The 19,995-nt window shown below is 45.1% G+C and overlaps 1 protein-coding gene across 4 annotated transcripts in view; it reads left to right on the plus strand.

Moving 5' to 3' along the window:
- The window catches only part of LOC104067343 (transmembrane protein 263), a 208,962-nt gene that overhangs the window by 182,939 nt on the left and 6,028 nt on the right, over positions 1–19,995 (plus strand). Inside the window, exon 1 of one of the 4 annotated variants that reach the window (XM_054068470.1) lies at positions 10,634–10,700. The exons of the other annotated variants lie outside the window; for them this stretch is intronic. Within the exon in view, the coding sequence (XP_053924445.1) occupies positions 10,649–10,700 (52 nt within the window). The 5' untranslated portion in view covers positions 10,634–10,648. Of the gene's footprint in view, positions 1–10,633; positions 10,701–19,995 lie in introns of those variants that run through there. 4 annotated transcript variants of the gene reach the window in all.

Genomic DNA, 19,995 nt, shown 5'->3' on the forward strand with positions numbered 1-19,995 from the left:
GCTGGTAAAGTTCCTATATTTCCCTGTGGTTCTGGGACTGGCTGACAGCCACAGCTCCAGCTCTTTCCTCGTGGATTGCTTCCTCTGCTGTAGCTCAGGAAATTGCTGGTTGTGTTTTGCACGATGTGACCTATGATGCACCAGCTTTGGTGTTTTCCTGCAGTACTTTTATAGAGGGCTCAATTCACTCCAGCATATAGTTTGCTTTTCTTATCTCCCTAGCAAAGAATTCCCCTCCTTTGTGCATTTTGAGCTTTTGAAATTATATGCAAACATGAATGATCCCAGCATCCTGCACCAGACCTGCCCTTAGCCCCGTTTAATGGACAAAGAAATGGAAACAAAGGAAATTACCAACAGACGGGTTGCCCAAGTTGAGATTAAATCTTCTGTTTCTATAAGAGGACTCCCATGAGTGGCCCTTGTGCACTCCCCTGCCCAACCACCACTGCCAAGGCAGGCAGTCCTGTTTCTTCGTGCAGCGCATGCAAGTTGCTAGACCTCTGGGCTGCAGGAATTCATGGCATGTACTGGCCTTCCAATTTGTTCACCTTTCATTTCTTACAACGCTGATCTCTCTACAGAAGTGTTTGAAAATCCCCAAGACATTGATTATCTTTCTTTACACACATTTCTTTATCAATTGAATTATTTAGTAAAGAAGTATGTTCATATTTTATTGATATCATTTGAGGTATAATCTTACTCATTTTCCCTTAGCACTTGTTTAAAGAAAACAACATTTCCTTCTGTGTTGTTTTGGTTTGTTTTCCTTTCATTCATCCCTGAACCTTTAAGCATTTTATTGCTTTTTTTTGTGGAAGAAAACTGAGTCGTGGAGGTTAAGTGATTTGCTACTATTCATAGAATGGAACAGCAATCACCAAGAAGCAACATCTTGGTATCGTGCCTGCTTTTATGGTCCTGGCCACTCTGAAATGGTATCAGGCAACACGTGGACCAGTAGTGCTGTCCTTCTGTTTGTTAGCAAACTGCCCATGGTGGAACATTTTTTAAGCAGGCCCTACCAAAAGTGGTGGTTTTGATTTTGCAGTCATGGTTTTGTGGCTTTGATTAATTTCCTTGTTTCATTGCTTTTTTCCTGTCATCTTTCCCATTACTTCTAGTTGCTTTCTGCCTCAGTTTCCTGTCTGTTGACTGGCCCTAGCCACATCATCCCATTTCACAGCAAAGGGGGATATGTCAGAGCCATAAAGGTTCTGATATCATGAAAACTGTAGAAGCAGGTAAACCCACGTAGCCATCTTCAGGAGGATGGCTTTGTTTTAGTAGTCTGAAGGTGAGCCGTCTAGGAGAATGGGGCCCAAGAAGGTTTGATGGAAGCACCTAAAACTTGTTAACAAATTAAGTAATGGTCACTTAATTAAACTGCCCTCCTCTTTGTATTTCTGTTCTTTGGTAGAGAAGTGAGAGGCCAAGCCTCAGCACTGTGTGGTTGTCCCTGGCTGGTGAGGGAGGTGTTTATGCTTGGCCTCTTCAGGGAAAGGCTGCTTGTGTGCATTGTATTTGTGGCATAATTACTAATGGTAGAGATCATTTTTATTAACCAAGCTGTCTGCATTAAAATGATAGATTTTTTTGTATTATTAAGATCATCCAAGGGAGTCTCTGCAGCGGCAGGAGAATGATGATAATTTTTCGTTTAGTGTAAGAGCAGATGGTTACAGAAACATTCTATGTAAATAAATTAAGGAAAAGCCACCCTCGCTAATAGTTAAGTAAACAGGTTTAGAAACAGCCAGCTTAGGACCAGGCTTTTCTGTTTTCTTCCTTTCCTGCAAGAGCTTTGTTCTGCTCGTCGGCTTATAGCCCCATATGGATAGGGCATTAATTAAACCAATTTTGTTTTGGCCCTTCTAAGTCTTCTAAAACAGTGTGAGTCTTGCTAGAGGAAGACTCACTCAAAGGCAGCCTTCGTGAGCACTCCGGAATACTTAACTAGCCTAAGAACCTGGGCTGTAATCAATGTTATAGATAAGCATTTCCAAATGTCTTTTGCCATGGTAGTGAGACAGTGAGCAATCTGAGAGAGGTATTACTAATGTTGTATTTTTTATAGATGCATTCTTCCATCACCAGTAAGTGCTGTAGTCACAATGCCATGCTGCCCTCAAAAATTTCTACTCGACAGAACAAGTAAATTAGAAGTGGAGAAATTAGAGGTAATTAGAAGAGGGAAGTCAGATTCTGTAGCACAAGGGCTGCAAACGCCTCAGGTGCAGTAGTTGGAGAAGAAAGTAGTGCTTCTTATCCCAACCTCCAAAAGTGGGCGAGAGGTGTCAGAAAGATGAAATTGTGAAAAGCCTACTCCTCAATGGGTTCACAAAATTAAAGGCTGCAAGAGCCTTGAGAACAGAGAAAGTTATGCTTTTTCTTCTTTGAGTGGTTCTCTCCTGCCTACCTGACTTAGAACTGGAAGGCAGGTACACGGAAAACACTGTTGCACAGGACAGTCCCCTCTTCTGTCATCGTAAACAGACCAATGCAAAAACATCACCTGGATAAAAGGCTTCTTCCCAAGGTCTCCAATTGCACAACCAGGATTCAGCATGCTTGCAAGAGGGTTTGAAGTCTCAGGCAGTAAAAGAATGGAATTTGTGCCCCGTATCAGGAGGAATCACTTGCAGATGAAGTGGTGGTTTTCTCAGCTACTAGAAGCTGGAGATGAAGTAGAACCACTCCTCTTCCTGGTCTGGAACAGGTACTTGCCTGAGATGACTTGAGCAGTTTCTAGATTCTAGTGTAGATTTTCTGTTCAGTGTGGACATTTGAAAAGGCATGATACAAACCAGATATTACTATTACTGATAGCAATGGTTGGATATCATACGGAAAAAAAACCTGACCAAATGATAGAAATGTATCAATTTTTAACAGTACCAAAAGAAGACTATACACTTAAGGGCTGATAACAAGAATGTCTGGTGTGAGCTGAGAGCTCATTAGTGGGTTAAGGGACGAGAGGGGTTAGAGTGTGTTAATTGATGAAAAGCATTACTGTGCCCTATCAATATACTGAAAACCAAAAGCAATCCTAGGTTGTATAAGGCAAACTGTCCCCTTAAGGAAAAGCTAATATACATGGCTTTGTCAATTATCTGCATACTACCAACATGTGCAAAAAAAATGACATGAGGCTGGCATGCAGGTAGAGAGAAAGGCTTCTGAGTTAGTGGGGGCAGTGGAGAATCCATTGTAAACTTGAGAACTAGAAGTGTGATGCTTGCTTAATCCAGCAAAAAAAAGAGGCTGAGGGAGGTATGAATGCATCAGAGGAGTAAACGCTAGGGAGGGAGAAGAGCAATTTAAACTAAAAGACAACATTGGCAGAAGAGGAAATGAGTACAAATGACCCATGAATAAATTTAGGCTGCAAATTAAGATTGTACATATCCAAGTAAGACTACTAGGGCAGATAACCTAACTGTTTCTAAGATGGCATTTGGTTACCTATATGAGAATTAAATAATGTGCTTAGCTGTGGCAAGCTGTGGCATTTCCACTACCTTAGCTCACAGTGGAGGACGGAATATGGTTATCCTGTGGTTTTATATGCCTATATGGGAGAAGATCAGCCTGAATAAAAGCAATTTCCATATTTGATATCTCCAGAGTCAGGGACATCATATGTGTATCCTATGTGCTTCACAATTATTTCTGCTACGTAATTCTTCATAATTTAAAAGAGTTCCTAAGTAAATGGCCAGCCCCTCAAAATTATGAACTTAAAGTAAAACTTATTTACCTAATCAACTGTGATAGGGTTCTAATTTATGAAAGCAGGCTGTTTACTCAAAGCCTGGGACTGCGTAAAAGTTTGGAAATACTCAGATGCAGGTGTTAACAACTCTACCGCCAAGTCTAAAATTGCCATGTGTGCACAGTGAAAATTTCTCTGCCAGCCTTAACTGCTGCTGATGTTTCACCACCCAAAGCCAGTGACAAGCCTGTTCTCCAGCAACATATATCTTCACCGCATCAGTGACTCTGGAAATTGAGAAGTGATCTGTGTGTGGTCTACCTTTCTCTTGTTTGATAGACTGATTTTTTTCCTCCTGTACTGTAGCATTTAAACTGAAGTCTGTGTGTCTCAAAGCAGCCAGCTACATTAAAAGATGTACTTTGCAGTGAAGAAAATTCTGTTGCTCACTAGAAGTAATCGCACCATGAACTGCATTGGCCAGAATAAAATATGTAAAGTTTTGATACGTGCCATACACCTCAGTGGATGACAGGTATGGATCGAGGTAATGTTTATGCTAACAAAAGATCTTTGTCTACAGAAACAACATTCACTTACTACAGATTTAAGATTTTAGCAGCTGCAGGCTGGTAATGCCTTGCATTCTTCTCTGAACCTCCTTGTTAAGAAATCTTTATCCATATGTAGGCTAGGAATGAAGGTATAAGGTTATAAGGAGCTAGAGGGGAGTAAAATTTCAAAGCTTTTCAAAACTTCCTTATTTTTGGATTTCTAGTTTGTAGTACAGTTGAGGGTTAAGTCACTGAGCTGTGAATTTGCAGCCTTTTGCTGGCTGGATTTGCAAAACTGAAGGATCTTTGCTTTGATTAACAGGATAATTAGAGCTGTATTGTGAGTATAAGCTTCACTGGGCTTGCAAGTACTCATTTCTTAGCTTGACCTCAGAGACTTGCCGCGATCCTTAATGCTGTGCAGAGAGACCCAGGGTGTCTGTTTAAAGACCTCCTGTGCACTTAGCCACTGCGTCTTTCCTGCCCTGTGTTAGGCTCCTGTTTGGCAATGGTGCAATTTCATAACTCCTGAGGGGTTTTTTTTTCCAAGTTGCTGTCAGTCAGCTTAAAAAAACTTCTCACTGAGGTCATTAATTCGGTAAAGTCGTGTGAGCTGTCAGGGCCAGGGTCAGGAAGCCGTGAGCCTCCATGGCACTAGGGGACAGAGTAGAGACCAGCAGCATTACAATGGAGCTGCTTGGATGCAGCTCCTGCATGCTGACCCAGTGCTGGTCCCATATCTTTTTCCTCTTGTTCCCTCTACTTCTAATTTCACAGTGGAAATCAGTCCCACCAAGCGAGTCTAAGTTGCAATAAAGTCTGCATAGTTAACTTGCTGACTCCAGAGAAAAACTGAGATCCTCGTCAATTTTTTTTCCTATACAATATCTCTCAGTAGGCAAATTTTCTGTTGGCAGCATCTGTTGTGACTCTTGAATCTTTATGCAAAGTGCCCATTTGGTAGCTCAAACCTATACACTATATTTGAGAGAATTCAGAGTCTCGCATCAGGCACCTCTGCCATTCTGAATTTCCTGACTAAATCAAGTTACTTATGAAGTAATTCCTTTAAAGTCACAGACTGATCAACCACAGTCCTTGAGAAGGAAAGATCGGGGGCAGGAGGTATTGGACTTTGCTAGCTAAGCAGGCTCAGACATGAACTGGGGGATCTCCCAGAAAATTAAATAGGTGATACAACACAGCTTGTTTATCCTAAATCAACATTAAATCAATGAACATTAAATCAATGCTGATTCTGCTTTTTCAGGTCCTGCATTGTAATTAATCATGAACTTAAAATGCTGAACCTGAAAGTCTGCAACCCATATTGAGATGTTGAAGTAGTAGACACCTTTGGAAGTTTGTCAGGATATGTGCCATTTCATCCAAGTGGTTACTGCCAACTGACCACTCAGAAAGAACTGAGTATCTTGAAAACTTACGATGTTTTCTGAGATCAGGCTCAGTCTTTCTAGACAAATTTTAGTATTTCCAGACCTAACCACTGCTTTTCCATTTCCCACTGCTTGAGGATGGAAAGTTTGGTGTTCCAGAATCTATCATCTCAATGGAAATTAATTCCCAGGCAAGCTTCATTTTCCTTGGAGACCGTTGACAGGTTGAGGAGGCAGGTGAAGGTAGAAGTGAGTGGACCCCAGCACTGCCTATGTCTGTGCAGTGGTTCAGTTGCTTCCGTGGCAATCAAGACCAGCTGGACTGAATACCTAGAAGTGCTCTTACAGACACGCCAGCTCTGTCTCAGTGCACCGTCTCTTGGAAAGCCTTGGTATGTAGAATCCAACCGTCATCAGGGCTTCGCATAAGGATAAATTTGCAAGCAGACCATTTTTGGCTCTTGCTGTAGCAGTCTCTGAAAAGAGCCCTTCTTTCAGTCTTTCCTCCACCTCCTTTTCAGAGACGTGACCAATGTTTTCCACAAATGGAGAAGTTTACAGTTCCTCACACACTGCAGTTCCTGCCAGAAATTTTGGTTTAGTTGCCACAGCAACAACTTAACAAATTTTTAAAGCCCCTGCCGCTGCTTGTGTCTCTCTCTGCCCTGTTTGTTCTTCATGTGCATTTCCCCAGCACCACACAAGGCTGCACAGGCAGTGACTGAGAGCTCTAATAACCCCAGTAATGGATCCAATTATGGCCGTTAGTGCTTCTGTTGAGAATACATGAATAAGTAAATCTGTGCATAAGGATGAAAGAGTGTGTTTTTAAAGCTGCCTGAGCAGTCTCTCGGAGTGGTGGCCACATTGCTCTTGCCAAATCCTGGTGGAGAATGGCGGCTGAGGATTCAGCAGCCACTCAGCTCCGCTCTGGACCACACAGGCCCCCAAGCTCCCTGCTCGTTGTTATGTTGTCACTAGCTGGCGACCATTGACTTAGAGGCATGGCCTAACACCTCAAGCATTTGTTTGTGCTTGTTGCAGTTGCACTCCAGGTGGCTCTGTGCGGCAGCTGGGTGCTGGGGTGTCTGCTGACAGAGCCTCCTTCTTAATGGCAGCCATACGCACAACAAATAGTGTTCCGCTTTCATTAGAAAATGTTACCATATTCTCATGGTTATGGGAGTTGTGAGTGAGAATGGACTGGGCAGGACAGAAAAAGCAGTAGCAAACTTTTGCAGATATGTTCCACTCTGAGTCCTGTTCCATCAGTGCAGGATTATCCGCGCATCCTCTTCATATCACCAGAAAATCTGTTACTTCCTTTAACTATCAACGACTGCTCCTTCACTATATACTGGTAGCACAGAGGCATCCATCCTCACCCAGCTCTCAACCATGGTGACATCTATCATACAGCGGTTGATCAGATGTGGTCATCTATCAAACAGCAGTTGATCAGATGGGGAAGGGTGCTCTCTTTTGTTCCCCATGATTTCCATCCTTGTCTGCCTTTTCCTAGCAGGTGCATGGAGTAATAGGAAAGTAAATATATTTTGGATAGCATATGGCAGATTTAGAGGAGAGGGTCCTAAATGACCGCTGTCCCAATGCTGGCTCCTCATATGTCAGAAGGGAGCTGGTGGAGCAGACATCTGAGCAGGAGGAGTTGGCTGCAGAAGACCTTTCAGCAAACAGTGCTGTGTTCCTTCCCTGTTCTATGCATATCTATGGTGGCAAGAGGAAATGGTCATGCTCCAAGATTCAGGCACCCAAAGTCATTTGTGGGCACCAACTGCTAATGTTGTGCATAACCAACCAGGAATCCTTACACTTGTTCTAGCCACTCTCCCCTTTCCTGTGTCATTGCCCATTTGTCCCAGAGCTGTGTTTGCACAGCTGCACTGCCTAGGTTTATTTTTCTGGTGTTATCAGAGTGTCTCTGGATGGACTGGGACAAACTGGCTGCCGAAGACCGTGGTGGTAATTCCCCAAAATCAGACTCACTGTGCTTTCTGGAGTAGGGGTTGGTGAATCTCTTGAGAAAATTATTCCTTTGTGAGAGCCTTTGAGCATAAGGCTGATGGTCTCCTGCTAGAGTTCAGAAGACAAGAAAGAGCTATGAAAGGGAAGCAGAGTTCGCTTTTTCTGAATTAAAACTATTGTCTTCTGATGAGTTGTTGGATGGCTGCTTTACAAATCAGCCTGTGAGGAGTAGGTTGGGAAAGGCTGACAATACATCTGTTATTGGATGTAGATGTCCCTTTGAAACCTGAGATTCATTTCTACACACTACATGCTAGTTCTGTATAGCCTTTTTTTCTGAAGTGAGGTCTCATTTTCCTGCCCTACAGGGGTTTGCAATATTAGCCTGCTCTTGTTAACTGCTGGAAATCTGAAATAGTAGGGCAGGAATTACAGTCTGGAAGAGGTCCCTGAAAGTAGTTTCTGGACAGTAAACCCATTTTACATATAGATCTGCCCACATGATCCAAGTCCCAAGAAAAGTTTAAAGAACTCTGCAAAGTAAGATGTTCTTTGTCATCTCCCAGACATCAGGGAGACTGAGAAGAGAGTTAAAGGAGGGCTCATTGCCCCCCTGCTCAGCTGATACCTCCAGGAAAAAGGATTGATTCTTTTCCCCTCACTTGCCCTCACCTAGCTGTGTCACAGGAGAGTTCATTTCTGTTATGCATCATTAATCTGGGTTTCTAATAGCAGCAAAAGACTCTGAACCTAGTCGACAGAGAAGTTAACAACCAGTTTGCTGGAGTCCTAACAGTTGATCACTTAGCCTTGGTTATTAACTGCAGGCAAGGGCCAGTTTCTGGAAAATAATTGGGGTCATAAACAATAGCTCTGTAACGGAGACTGTGCCTTAGGAGAAGAACTAAACATATTCAGCTGCAAGAAACTTACTGCCTTTGGATGGCATCCAGGTGCTGCTATCAGCCAGCTAGAGTTCAGACAGCCAAGTTATTGCTGTAGGGGAAGAGAGGCCTTTAGTTCTCCACAGACAGCATCTATCTGTGCTCAGGATGGCCCCTAGCTGGAAAGATGCTTGAATGCAGCCACAGGAGGCTTGATAAAACTTCTTAAGCAGAAATATGGAAGGTGGAGATTGGAGGCCGTGTGTCTTTTAGTCCATTTCAGAAAGAGGGCTCGGCATTTAGGAATGGTAAGATCCGCAGCCTGGGCTACGTGGGTTAGTGGTGTCAGCTGGATTTCCCAAGTTGAACACATCTGATGATTGAAGTGCCCTCTTAGGTTGTTCTGGCTGAATGGTGAACAGGACTGCAAATATCCTACTGCCACAGCTTTCACATGTGTGCAGCAGACGTGAAAGGGGGGGAGGGAGGTCTTCTAGGCCATTTGGGCTTTGCTTTAGCATTGTCAGAGAATTAAGGTTTCTTTGCCTGAAATTCCAGAGTTGGTTTGTTGCTAGGAAAGAAGCCCAGAAAAGCACCATTAAGAGCTAGGAGGGTATTTAAATTAAAAGGATTTTTGTTTGTACTTTCTAAAATAAAACTCTATTTCTGACTAGTGAGCCCATTAAGAATCCCCGCTGAGGACACAATGTACACAGGGGTTCTCCAGGCCATGACAAGATGTTTTCTTTCAGTGGAGGGCTTGTTGGGACTGGAAGATAGCTTGATGGGATTTCTGATGTGGCGTCAGCCTCTTATTAGATTCATGTCACGCCAGCCGTTCCCTGTATGCATCTGATTGGAAAGAAAGGGAGGAAAATAAAGGTGGAAATGAGTTTCTGTAGTGATTGCAGTAGCCAAGCTGGAGCATGGTGTGTTGGGATCTGGAGTTTCTGCAGGCCTTACCCTGTTGAGAATGAGGGTGGCATGTGCATGCATGTGGACCACAAGCTGCTGGCAAGGTACCTGACATACAGATCCCACAGCTCTGTACCATGGTACTTTAAAGCATCCTTGGATACTCCCTTATTTTAAAAGGAATCAATCATTCTGCCCTGTTGCTTCCCACGTGCACAGAATTGCAGGAGAAAATTTAAGGGGAATCTGTGGAGAAAGGTAATGTTGCTCTTCATTTCCAGATGGCAAAAGCATAACAACATTGCCAGGCTAAGCTACATTACAGAATCAGGACAGTAAACATTCTCTTTACGTGGAGACCTGAAAGGCTGCTGTAGGTGCGCAGCTGGATTTTTCCACTGAGCCCTTTGCTCTCAGAGCAAAGTCTGGCTCTGCTTGGCTTTGATTCAAAACAGGCAGGTCCCAGAGAACGGCAGTGATCCTGAAGGGGTTTCTCCAGGCTTTCAGCCAGCATCACTATCCCAATCAGGCATATGGGAGGATTTTCAGCAGTTGGTAAAATGAAAGCAGAAGTATTAGCAGTATTTCTGATACTGGTCTCACATGAAATCTCTACTGGGAACTGGGTTCACCAGGCTGAAGGGACACCTTTGAGTTAAGGGAGGTCCTGATGGAACTGTTGGGAGATCAGTTGGAGTCACTGAGATGCACTGCATACTAGAAACCCCTCAGAAAAACTAGAAACGGAGCAAGCTTAGATAGGCCTCCCAAGAAAGGCTGAGAGTGTAAGTCTGAGCTGTTGGGTGTGCTGAGAAAGTGGGCAGAAGTCTCTCTTATTCCAGATATTCCTCCAACTATATGATAAACTAATCTCAAAAGGAGGCCTAGATATACCAATGTCTTTGAGAGTCAAAGTAGACCACAGCTCCATGCCAGTCCTGCTGTGGTGTCAAAGAAGAAATCCAATTTATCTGCAGCACCAGGCACAACCCTTCAGGAAGCCAAATGCACATGGGATCCCTGCAGTGCTGTGTTGAAATCTGCCTGGGAAAGAGCAAGAACATGAATATGTATGGAAGTGACGGGAACTGTCACATTCACAACTTCACAGCCCTGAACAGCAGCTCTGTGTGCAGCACAAAGGAGAAGGTTTGATGTCTCCTTGGACAGTGTTTCTGCTACCTCTAATTTATGGATTCAGGGCTGAGATTTCCAGGTGGCAGGCTCACCAGGAACACAACAGGTAGGACTGGCTGACTCACTTCAAAGTGGCAGAGGTGATGGGACGTGTGAGAGGTTTGAGCCTAGACCTGGGGTGTGATTTTTGCACTGGAATAGATCTAACCAGCTGGGGCACCAATGAATCCTGTCGTTCCCTGGTCAGCCTGACTGTGGGGGAGGGATCCTTTGCCTGTTCATCTGCTCCCAGATGCAATGTACCTGCCCACTCATGACTGTAGCACTTTCCCCTTGACAGCTGGAATGGGGAACAAGTTTCTGAGATGATATCATCAAACACCTACCACCAGCAAAATAACAAAAGCCCCATCCTGCCTGTTGCTGGCATGCTGAAGGGTGAGCAAGCAAACATATTCATGCCTTCCCAGCACGAAACAAGCTCAGCTGCTTCTGTAGCACACAGCTTTTAGCTTAACTGCCTTGTTATCCTTTGGATGAACAGAAAGACTCCTGGATGGCCACTGGGATGAATGGGTCATTTCTCTGAGTCAAAAAAACTTCACTCAGAACTTAGGTCAGTTAAAATTCATAGCTTTGCTTTTTGAGCTGCCATCCATTTTCTGTTCAGTTCTCCATATGACTTCGCGGGGATGGAAAGTACATAATCACAGTAAATGGGGAATTTCTGGGTTTCTCTGGTGCCAGCCATCCTGCTGGAAAGCATCAGCATCCATTTTCCAGCTGCTCCAGGAGTGGGAAGAGGAAACGCCTGAACTGGGTCCTATCCTACTAGCAAGGCAGAATATCTTCCCAACTTTACTGGGAGTATTTTTTGACAGATTTCCAGATACCTCAGCAGTAAAACACTTGAGTGACAGTCCCCTGTTTCCATAAGTTAGAGAGATTAAGCCTTTAATAATAAGGTGGCAGAGAACACAAAATATTCACGCAGTTGATGAACGAGCAGAGCAGGCTTTTAATGTCTGATCTTGGCAGCTTGGAACATCTTCCTGCTGGTTAGACATAACTGTCTTTCACTCTCATGCCCCTTTCCAAATTGCTGCTGACACCAAACTTCGGTCATCTTTTGAGAAATTGCGAGTTAGCAATGGTGTTGTGTGAAGGACTTTTAACCTCACTGGACAGCAGAGGCTTAGCTGAGTTGCCTTTGTTTAAAATCCACTGGATAGCACTAGGGCACGGAAGAAAAGTAATTTCTTACATAAGCCTGGATTATGTTATTTACTTTCCATTGTTTGTAAGGGCCTCATAGAACCGTGAAAATGACCTTTATTTCTCTATGGATTTTGTCCTTTTTCATTTTACAAATATTGATTATTTTTTTCTTTCGTGTCTTTATCAGAGCTGAATTAACAAGGCTGTTTAACAAGAGCCTCTGATTCATTTGGGGTGGGGTTGTGCCAGGTACTATCACAAGCAGCTGAAAGCAGTTCAGTGAAGAATGTGCAATCACTGTTAGAGAATTGACAGAGTGGGTGATGTACCCTGACAAGTGCTGAGCTAGCATGGGTCAAAGAGCAGGCTTAAAAAGATGGTCTCCTCAGCCTAGGCAGAAATGCTAGGAAATGTTGTTTGTAGGGAATAAAACCTGTCTGAAACTTCTTCTCCTCAAACCATTAGAGTTTGGGATTATTGAAAATCATGGAGTCCACTGGATTATTCCCGTTCCACTCACAGATCCCCAATGAGATCAGGATTCACAACACGAAGTGATTCCTGCCCTCTTGATCCAAAGCCTCAGTGTTGTGGTGATGAGACTGCAGTAGGAAAATGAGTAGCTTTATATGTCCTTTCTTGCTAGGCTTTTAAGCAAGCCTCTTGACTGATTCAAGAGCTTGTAGGTGGAGCAGAGAGTGGAAATTGAAGGCAGAGAGTGATATAAAGTTCAAACAAAGTGTGATGGCCGCTTTTGATGCTTTTAACAGAATCCATAATCCAGGAGGAAGCAGTTAATGACCTGTACGCAACCTGGACATTCGCAGGTCTGTGGGGCTGGATGGGATCCACCCGAGAGTACTGAGGGAGCTGGTAGAGGAGCTTACCAAGCCACCCTCTATCATTTATCAGTAGTCCTGGTTAACATGGGATGTCCCAGACAATTGTAAGCTTGCCAATGTGACATCCATCTACAAGAAGGATCAGAAGTAGGATCCAGAGAACTACAGTACTGTCAGCCTGACCTCAGTACCGGGAAGATTGTGGAGGGTTCATCTTGAGTGCACTCACCAGACATGTGCAGGATAACTAGGTGATTAGATCTAGCCAGCATAAATCCATGAAAGATGGGTCCTGCTTAACTAACATGATCTCCCTCTATGACCAGGTGACCCGCTTAGCAGATGAGGGAAAACCTGTGGATGTTGTCTATCTAGACTTAAGTAAAGATTTTGACTCCATTTCCCACAGCATTCTCCTGGAGAAACTCATGGCTTAGAGAGGTGTACTCTTCACTAGGTAAAAAACTGGCTGGATGGCCGGGCCTAAAGAGTTGTGGTGAATGGAGTTAAATCCAGTTGGCAGCTGGTCACAAGTGGTGTTCTCAGGGCTCAGTGTTGGGTCTGGTTCTGGTTAATAACTTTATCAATGATCTGGACAAGGGGATGGAGTGCACCCTCAGTAAGTTTGTAGATGACCCCAAATTGGGTGGGAACATTGATCTGCTTGAGAGTTTAAAGGTTCTACAAGAGGCATCTGGACAGGCTGGATCAATGGGCCAAAGCCAGCTGCAGGAGTCTCAACAACGCTAAGTGTGGGGTCATTGTGAAGAAATTCCTCATGCCTGGTCTAAGTCTGCCCCTCTCCAGTTTACAGCCATTGCCCCTACTCCTATCACTACAAGCCTCTGTAAAAAGTCCCTCCCCAGCTCTCTTGTGGCCGCCTTCAGGTACTGGAAGGTCACTATAAGGTCTCCTCAGAGCCTTCTCTTTTCCAGGCTGAACAACCCCAACTCTCTCAGCCTGTCCTCGTATGGGAGGTGCTCCAGCCCTCTGATTATCCTTGTAGCCCTCCTCTGGACCTGTTCCAATAGCTGCATATCCTTCTTATGTTGGGAATTCCGGAACTAGACACAATACTCCAGATGAGGCTAATCAGTTAGTGCTTATCAGTCTCCTCTCTGCAAAGGGTGGACTCTGGTGTTTAGCTGCTTGCTGTGCTCGGCAGAGCTGAGAATAGCTGCTGCCTGCCAGCCTGCTCTGCTGCAGACCGTGTGGGACCCCCAGCATATTGTCTGGGCAATCACACCACCCATTGCTGAAACAGACCAGTAAAGTGGGAGAGGCAGCAGCAGAGAGGTACCTGTTACCCAACAGGTCAGCAACAATGCTGAGAACAGAGCTGGGTCTCTCAGCTCCTACTGATCCACAACTTTTCTAGTAGATGATACTGTCTGTCCTGTAACTGAACTCACATTTTTCCTGGAGCAGAAGGAGCATTGTCTCTGGGCTGTGGGTCATACTGGTCTTTAGCATCATTAGAGACCACGTCTATGCCACCAGAGTAGCTGAAGTCTCGTAAACCTAGAGGGGAAACGAGGAAGTAAGAATCAAAAAGAGTCCAACAGAGTCCTGGTTGAAGAGCTGTTCCTTGCAGGCCAGTACAGCTGTATAAAAGATTTTCTGGATCAAGAAAGCAGTCATCTTCTGCAGAAGGACAAAGCAAAAGAATTGCCGATTTTTGTCAAAAATGAGAAGGAGCCTCATCTCAGGGCAGATTTTGGCTACTGTATTGAAACCACTCGGGAAGTGAGAGGACAAGTTTATATTCCTTCTTCCATTAATAAGTTTTACAAAGTGCAACAGCTGAACAAGAGAAGGGGAAATGGGATTCAGCTGATGCTTGAGCCATTTAACAAGGTGTGTGAGGCTGGTCATATGTTTTAACCACGGGGTTATTAGCTGCTCTGAGGCTGATCTCCCCAAATTCTTTTTAATGGAAATTTCAACAGTACCACGATGTCTTTACAAGCTATTTCTGCATTAGTGACATGATGCTTCCCAAGCAGAAGAGCCAGAAAACTTCCAACAAACTCTAAGCCTAGCACTTCCAGAGTCAGAGCTTCATCTGCTTCTCCCTGAAGGCTCAACCAGGGAAAGCAAGCCACTCTGTGTCACTGTTCGTTTACCCTCCTGAACCCTGTCTCTCAGTGCTTCAAGGTAGATGCTTCAGCAGTTAATACTGCACCTGGGGCATGTGCGAGGAACAATTAAAGCTCGTTGTGCCAGTGAAGAGCCCTGAGGTGAGCCAGGCTCTGGAGACAGCTGCCCTATTTTGCTGTGTGCAGCAGCTTCCCAGACATTCCTGTTGCAGAGAGGCGACTATGTCTTACTGATTGCTGAGTCGAAGTTTAAAACTCAAGGGCTAAACACAATGTGGCATTTCTAGGCTTTTTGCTGGTGGCAACCATCTTGGTTTGTAGCATTCTATGGCCTGGTAGCGCAGAGCTGGAAAGCACAGCTGCTGAGCCTGGGAAGCCATTCCCAACCAGCTGCAGAATGGGGCTAATGGCAGGAGTGAAGCACAAGTGTTTAAAGAACAAACACTTTTTAGTGCTCCGTTTAACACTTTGCTTGTGACACTGCAGGATCTAGATCTTTGATCCTAAAATACCAGAAGAGGCATAAATGGCAGTTCCCTCATCTCAGGCATAAATGCTCACTAGAGCTGTGCCCTGCAAGGGTCAGCTAAGCCATCTGCAGCTGCAAGCAAGCTTGGAACAAAGCCATGCTGGCCATTCCCTGGAGAAAGGCCCTGCTAGAAGGTGTACAGCGAGATTTCATTTGTGCCCAGCAGTCTCAGCAGTCTCTGCCTGTTTCAGCTGCTTGTGTTAGAAGAAGAATGTATTGCCCAAATGGAGTCTTAGCTACAGGATAAACGTGTGGCTCCACAACAGCAGGCCGGTGTGCCTGGGGAGGGGGCAAGCTTTCCTCTTGCCTTTGTTACTTGTCTAGAAACTGGAAACCTCTTCAGAGATAAATTGGAAGTTGTCATTGGCATCACTACTGAGAATGTCAACAGGAATCTGTCAGTGCCAGTGACGATGATACAAACACAATTTCCCTGTTCCTAATTAACCTTCGTGACAGCACGGCAATACAAGGAAATGGGGATCATTTACTTCAGCTTCACTTTACAGGAGGGGAAGAGAAGCAGCGCTGCCAGCCCTATGTGTTCCAAATTGAGGTAGGCTCGGAAAAATCGCAAGGTTAAAAATAGCATTTGGGGTTCTCAGAGCCTTAAGAGTGCACTTGAATCAAACTTTCAGGTTTCTCTCCAAGAAACATCAGGCTTGGAAACTTCTCTCCTCTACATGTTTTTTGTGACTTGACAACCATGGCTTTTAGAAAATCATGCATTCTCAATCACAGAGGTACAGAGGCAATGAAGGTCAGAGCAATTTACTCAGTGCTGCTTAAAACTCAGCTGAGCAAAGCTGGGACTAGGCTGTGTGTGTAGCTGACCCTCCACCCCTTGCTTGTTCCTGCAGACCAAACATTTTTCTAGGTAGGGGAAACTGCCTAAATCTACTAGTCATCACTTAATAGCTGCCAGAGGTGTAAGTCAGGCTTGAACTAGTGACCTCATCTCTTCCTTTCACGTCTGCTGAGGGACAGACTGATGACATTGACTGTTTACATTTTGGTCTCTGAGCCAGCCCAGCTCCTTTGCCTGGGGCCCAGCAGGGATGGAAGTGTCCTAAAGATGCAAAACCATACGTGCTGCTCCCTGACGCTGCTTTCCTGGCTTGGGGCTGCTTTTATAGGAGCAACTCGTAACAGTCCTTCTTAAAGTAAAGAGTTCTCACTGCCTGTTGTATCACCTGCTGGCAGGGGCCAAGGGGAAGAATAGCACCTGTGCCATTTGTACTGGATACCAACGCAGGCTATTGTTTTGTCTCATCAAATAAATGCAATGCAAAGCCCTGACGAGTCACCATGTTAGCTTTGAAACTTGCGTTTGTTATTACCGACAACTTGATCTTAATTCTGCCCTGAGTCCCAGATGCGGTCAGGGTCAGAAGAGAAAACTCAGTTTTCTCTGGAGCCCAAGCAGGCAGGAACCCTGCTCTGGGGAGGAGCCACTGTCGTTTGGGGAGGGCTGTGGCTATGCAAGAGAGCCTGTTGTGTGGGATGCTGACCCCCGCCTAGAGAGCCAGCATCCCTGCAAAAGTGTGTTGTATTCATCTCTTTTTCTCCTTCTTCATCTGTTCAAAGATGACATGGGGTGAAGTGAAGCTGAAGGGACACTTGAAAAGGCCAGGTCATTGATGGAAAGAAATCAGGGCTTGGCAGCTGGTGAAGAGCTTCCATGAGCAACATGGGCTGCAGCAGGCTCCAGGGAACAGAATTGTTCCCCTTCTCAGGCTGTGTGTCTATCTCTCTGATTATTTTGTGGTTTTCATCTCTGTTGTCTGTCTTGCCCTTAATCTGAGCTCCTCTGAGCCAACAAAATGCTTAGCTCACTCCATTGTCTGAGAGACTAATTTGCACTGTAAATCTGATGCTTATCTTACATGACAGTTTACTGTGGGGTTTATTGCAGTCCTGAAGACAAACTAACTGGAGATGGTTAGAAAGCATTCGACACATCATCTGGAGTATAGAATGAATACGACCTATTTCAGCTGGCTGCCAGGTTAGGATGTGGCCTTTTGTGGTTGAGGTCAAAAGAGATTTCTCTTTGCACATCTATTCAAACCTGCGTTTGTTGGATTGTGGGGTTTTTTTTATGGTACAGCTTCCATTCTGTGTTCTCTGTTGGAGCTGTTGGGATGCTTCTGGAACAATCTTCCACCCTCTTAAGGCCAGGTCCTCCATCCCTCCTCCCTGCTACCTGTGGAGTTTTAAGAACCACAAGAGTGACTTGCTGCAGACCAGGTGCAGGCAGCTTGCGAGCACTGGTGCTGCAGGGTGCTGCAGCTTCATTATCTCTGCCTAGCTTGATCAGTAAGAACCTTTGTCCTTGTCTTTCTTCATTAGTATTTCCTGACACTTTCTCCAATATGTTTTAGCTCTTTGCTGGCAAAGTAACATCCCCACTCAATCTCATCTGCAGTTGCCTCCTTCCCTCTGGTCCCTGGGCAATCCACCTGCAGGCATACACATATCATCTAAGACGTTTTCACACTAGTGTTGTTCAGATAGCTGGGCAGCTCTAGTAGCCCCAGGTCAATCAAAATGTATGTGCAGGCCTATATCTTCCTACAGAGGGGTTCCAGGTAGCCTCCGATACAGGTTTACCTGGGGAGAGCCAGGAGGTTTACTGCTGCATTGATATAGCTCTTGGTTCTGCAGCTGAGCACGCCACTGGGTGTTTAATGCCCAAAGCTTCTGCATTGCAGTCCTCTGATGGGACGCAAAGGATTCTGCTTCCCTGAATGTGGATGTGGGAACAGACAACCTGCTGTCCTCTGAGGATGGTGTTTGTTTGGAGGACAAGTCTGATTTTTGCTGAGTAGAGTCCAGCTTTAAAGTCTTGTGGATTTCTGGATCCCCCTGTTCTTCTCACTCTTGGTCTAGAGACAAAACACAAAAATGGCTGTACTGGATAAGCTGTGTGCAGCAGCTGGGGAGCTGGCAGCTGAACTCGAAGCAGAACAAAATAAACCCAACCAGAGAAACTGTTGTGGAATAGGCAAGCAATATGTTGTATATCAGGTAGAACTGTAACTGCTTAGGCTACCCCAGAAACTCTGCACTGGCACCTCTCAAACTCCATTTTGCTGCCCAGCTTATCAGAACGGTGGGTAGCTTAAGGCTTATTCCAAGTCATCAGAGCTGGTTAACACCATACTCCTCACAGACACTGCCCTGAGACCTACTCAAAAGGTAGAGCTCTCTACAGCCTGACTCAAGCTCGGGGACAAACCTATGACTTCAGGAAGACTCCAAAATCTGCAGAATGTTAGAAGAAACCAGCACAAAATTACACAGGAAAGAGCCATCACAGCTCCTAACTCTGGGTAGTGCCTAGCCTACTTTAGGCTACTGTGTACATCCTCCTCCTCCATCGTCTTCCCTTCATAGAAATGAAGCCAGAGGAACTGAATCTCCTGACTTAAACCCTTGTGTTAAGTGCCTAAAAGTTAGCAATTTGAATCTGAAGACATCTTAATTTGTTTCCTAAGAGGTCTGGAAAATTTGCCTTTCCCACAGATGACATGGTGCGAGCTCAGAGTTCTCGATGTGAGTAGCTGGCCTCCCATCAACTCCAGTGCTTGTAGTACAGGCAGCAGCTCAGATCAGTTTGGCAAGGTCGGGTTGTCCCTTCAGCCGTGTGCATCCAGCACCCTGGGGCAGCTGGTGCTTCCAAGGATAAAATCTGTGCCCTGCTGCTGAGTGTTTCTGTCAGACTTCTGGTTGGTTTGTTTAAAAAAAAAAAGAAAAAAGATGAAAAAGCTTGTTTTCGAGCAGCACTTAGAGACCCTACTGTGTTGCGTGAAACACAGACAACAGGAAAATAATCTCTGCTCCAAAGGATTCACAGGACAGCTTGGCAGAAGTACACTGAATAGCAGATTTGGTGAAGACACGGCATGAGACAAGTTAGAAGCAGTAAGAGGAAGATGTTTGCTTAGACTGACTAGGTCTGACATCTCCATCAACCAGGGTGTGCAGCGTGTGAAGGCTGTGCAACTTGATGAGTAGTTGGGCCAGCCTCCCTGCAACCCCAAGGTCTTCGCTTGCTGGCAAAGGAAATCCACTGCCTGTATCAGTGTTTGTTGTAATCTGCATGGAAATGAAAGTGGGTGGAGACAATAAAGAAGGGTTTCCAGGAGGAGTTTTCTGCTGCCTAGAATATTGTTAACAATCAAGAAGGGAAGCTGCTGCCTCACTAGATAAACAAGGCGGGGTTTCTTCTTGGGGAGTGGGGAGCTTTAGAGAAAGGGGGTGGGAAGAGCTGAAAGTGTTGGAGAGTGCTATGGAAGGGCTGAGATCTCAAAAGAGAAAGTGCATTCAGGCAGCAGCTCTCGCCTTCCTGCCATTAGCTGTATCAAGCTTGTCCATCTGCTTAGGTTAGCGATGAGTCCATTTCTGCAGCCTAGTCTGGGCAGGCGGCTGCACTGGGATGCCACAGCCAGAGACTCTTTCGTCCCAGGGACAGATGCCAGGCCTGTTCCTGTGCCCATGCTGGGGGAACAGTTGTGCACAGGGCTGTGCAGTGCAATCTGGCTCCTTTCTTGGGGTGCTGGTGGAACTTCTGTGGTGCTCTGCTCTGAGACAGTGTCTGGTACTGACACAACCCCTGTCCTGTGGGCTCTATGCAGAGGCATGACTGTATCATGTTTTTATGCAGGCTTTCATAAAGCCAATTTCATCACTGTCACTTCCTTTCTTCTC

This window comes from Cuculus canorus, chromosome 5 (assembly GCF_017976375.1).
Source record: "Cuculus canorus isolate bCucCan1 chromosome 5, bCucCan1.pri, whole genome shotgun sequence".
NCBI classification, from domain to species: Eukaryota; Metazoa; Chordata; class Aves; order Cuculiformes; family Cuculidae; genus Cuculus; species Cuculus canorus.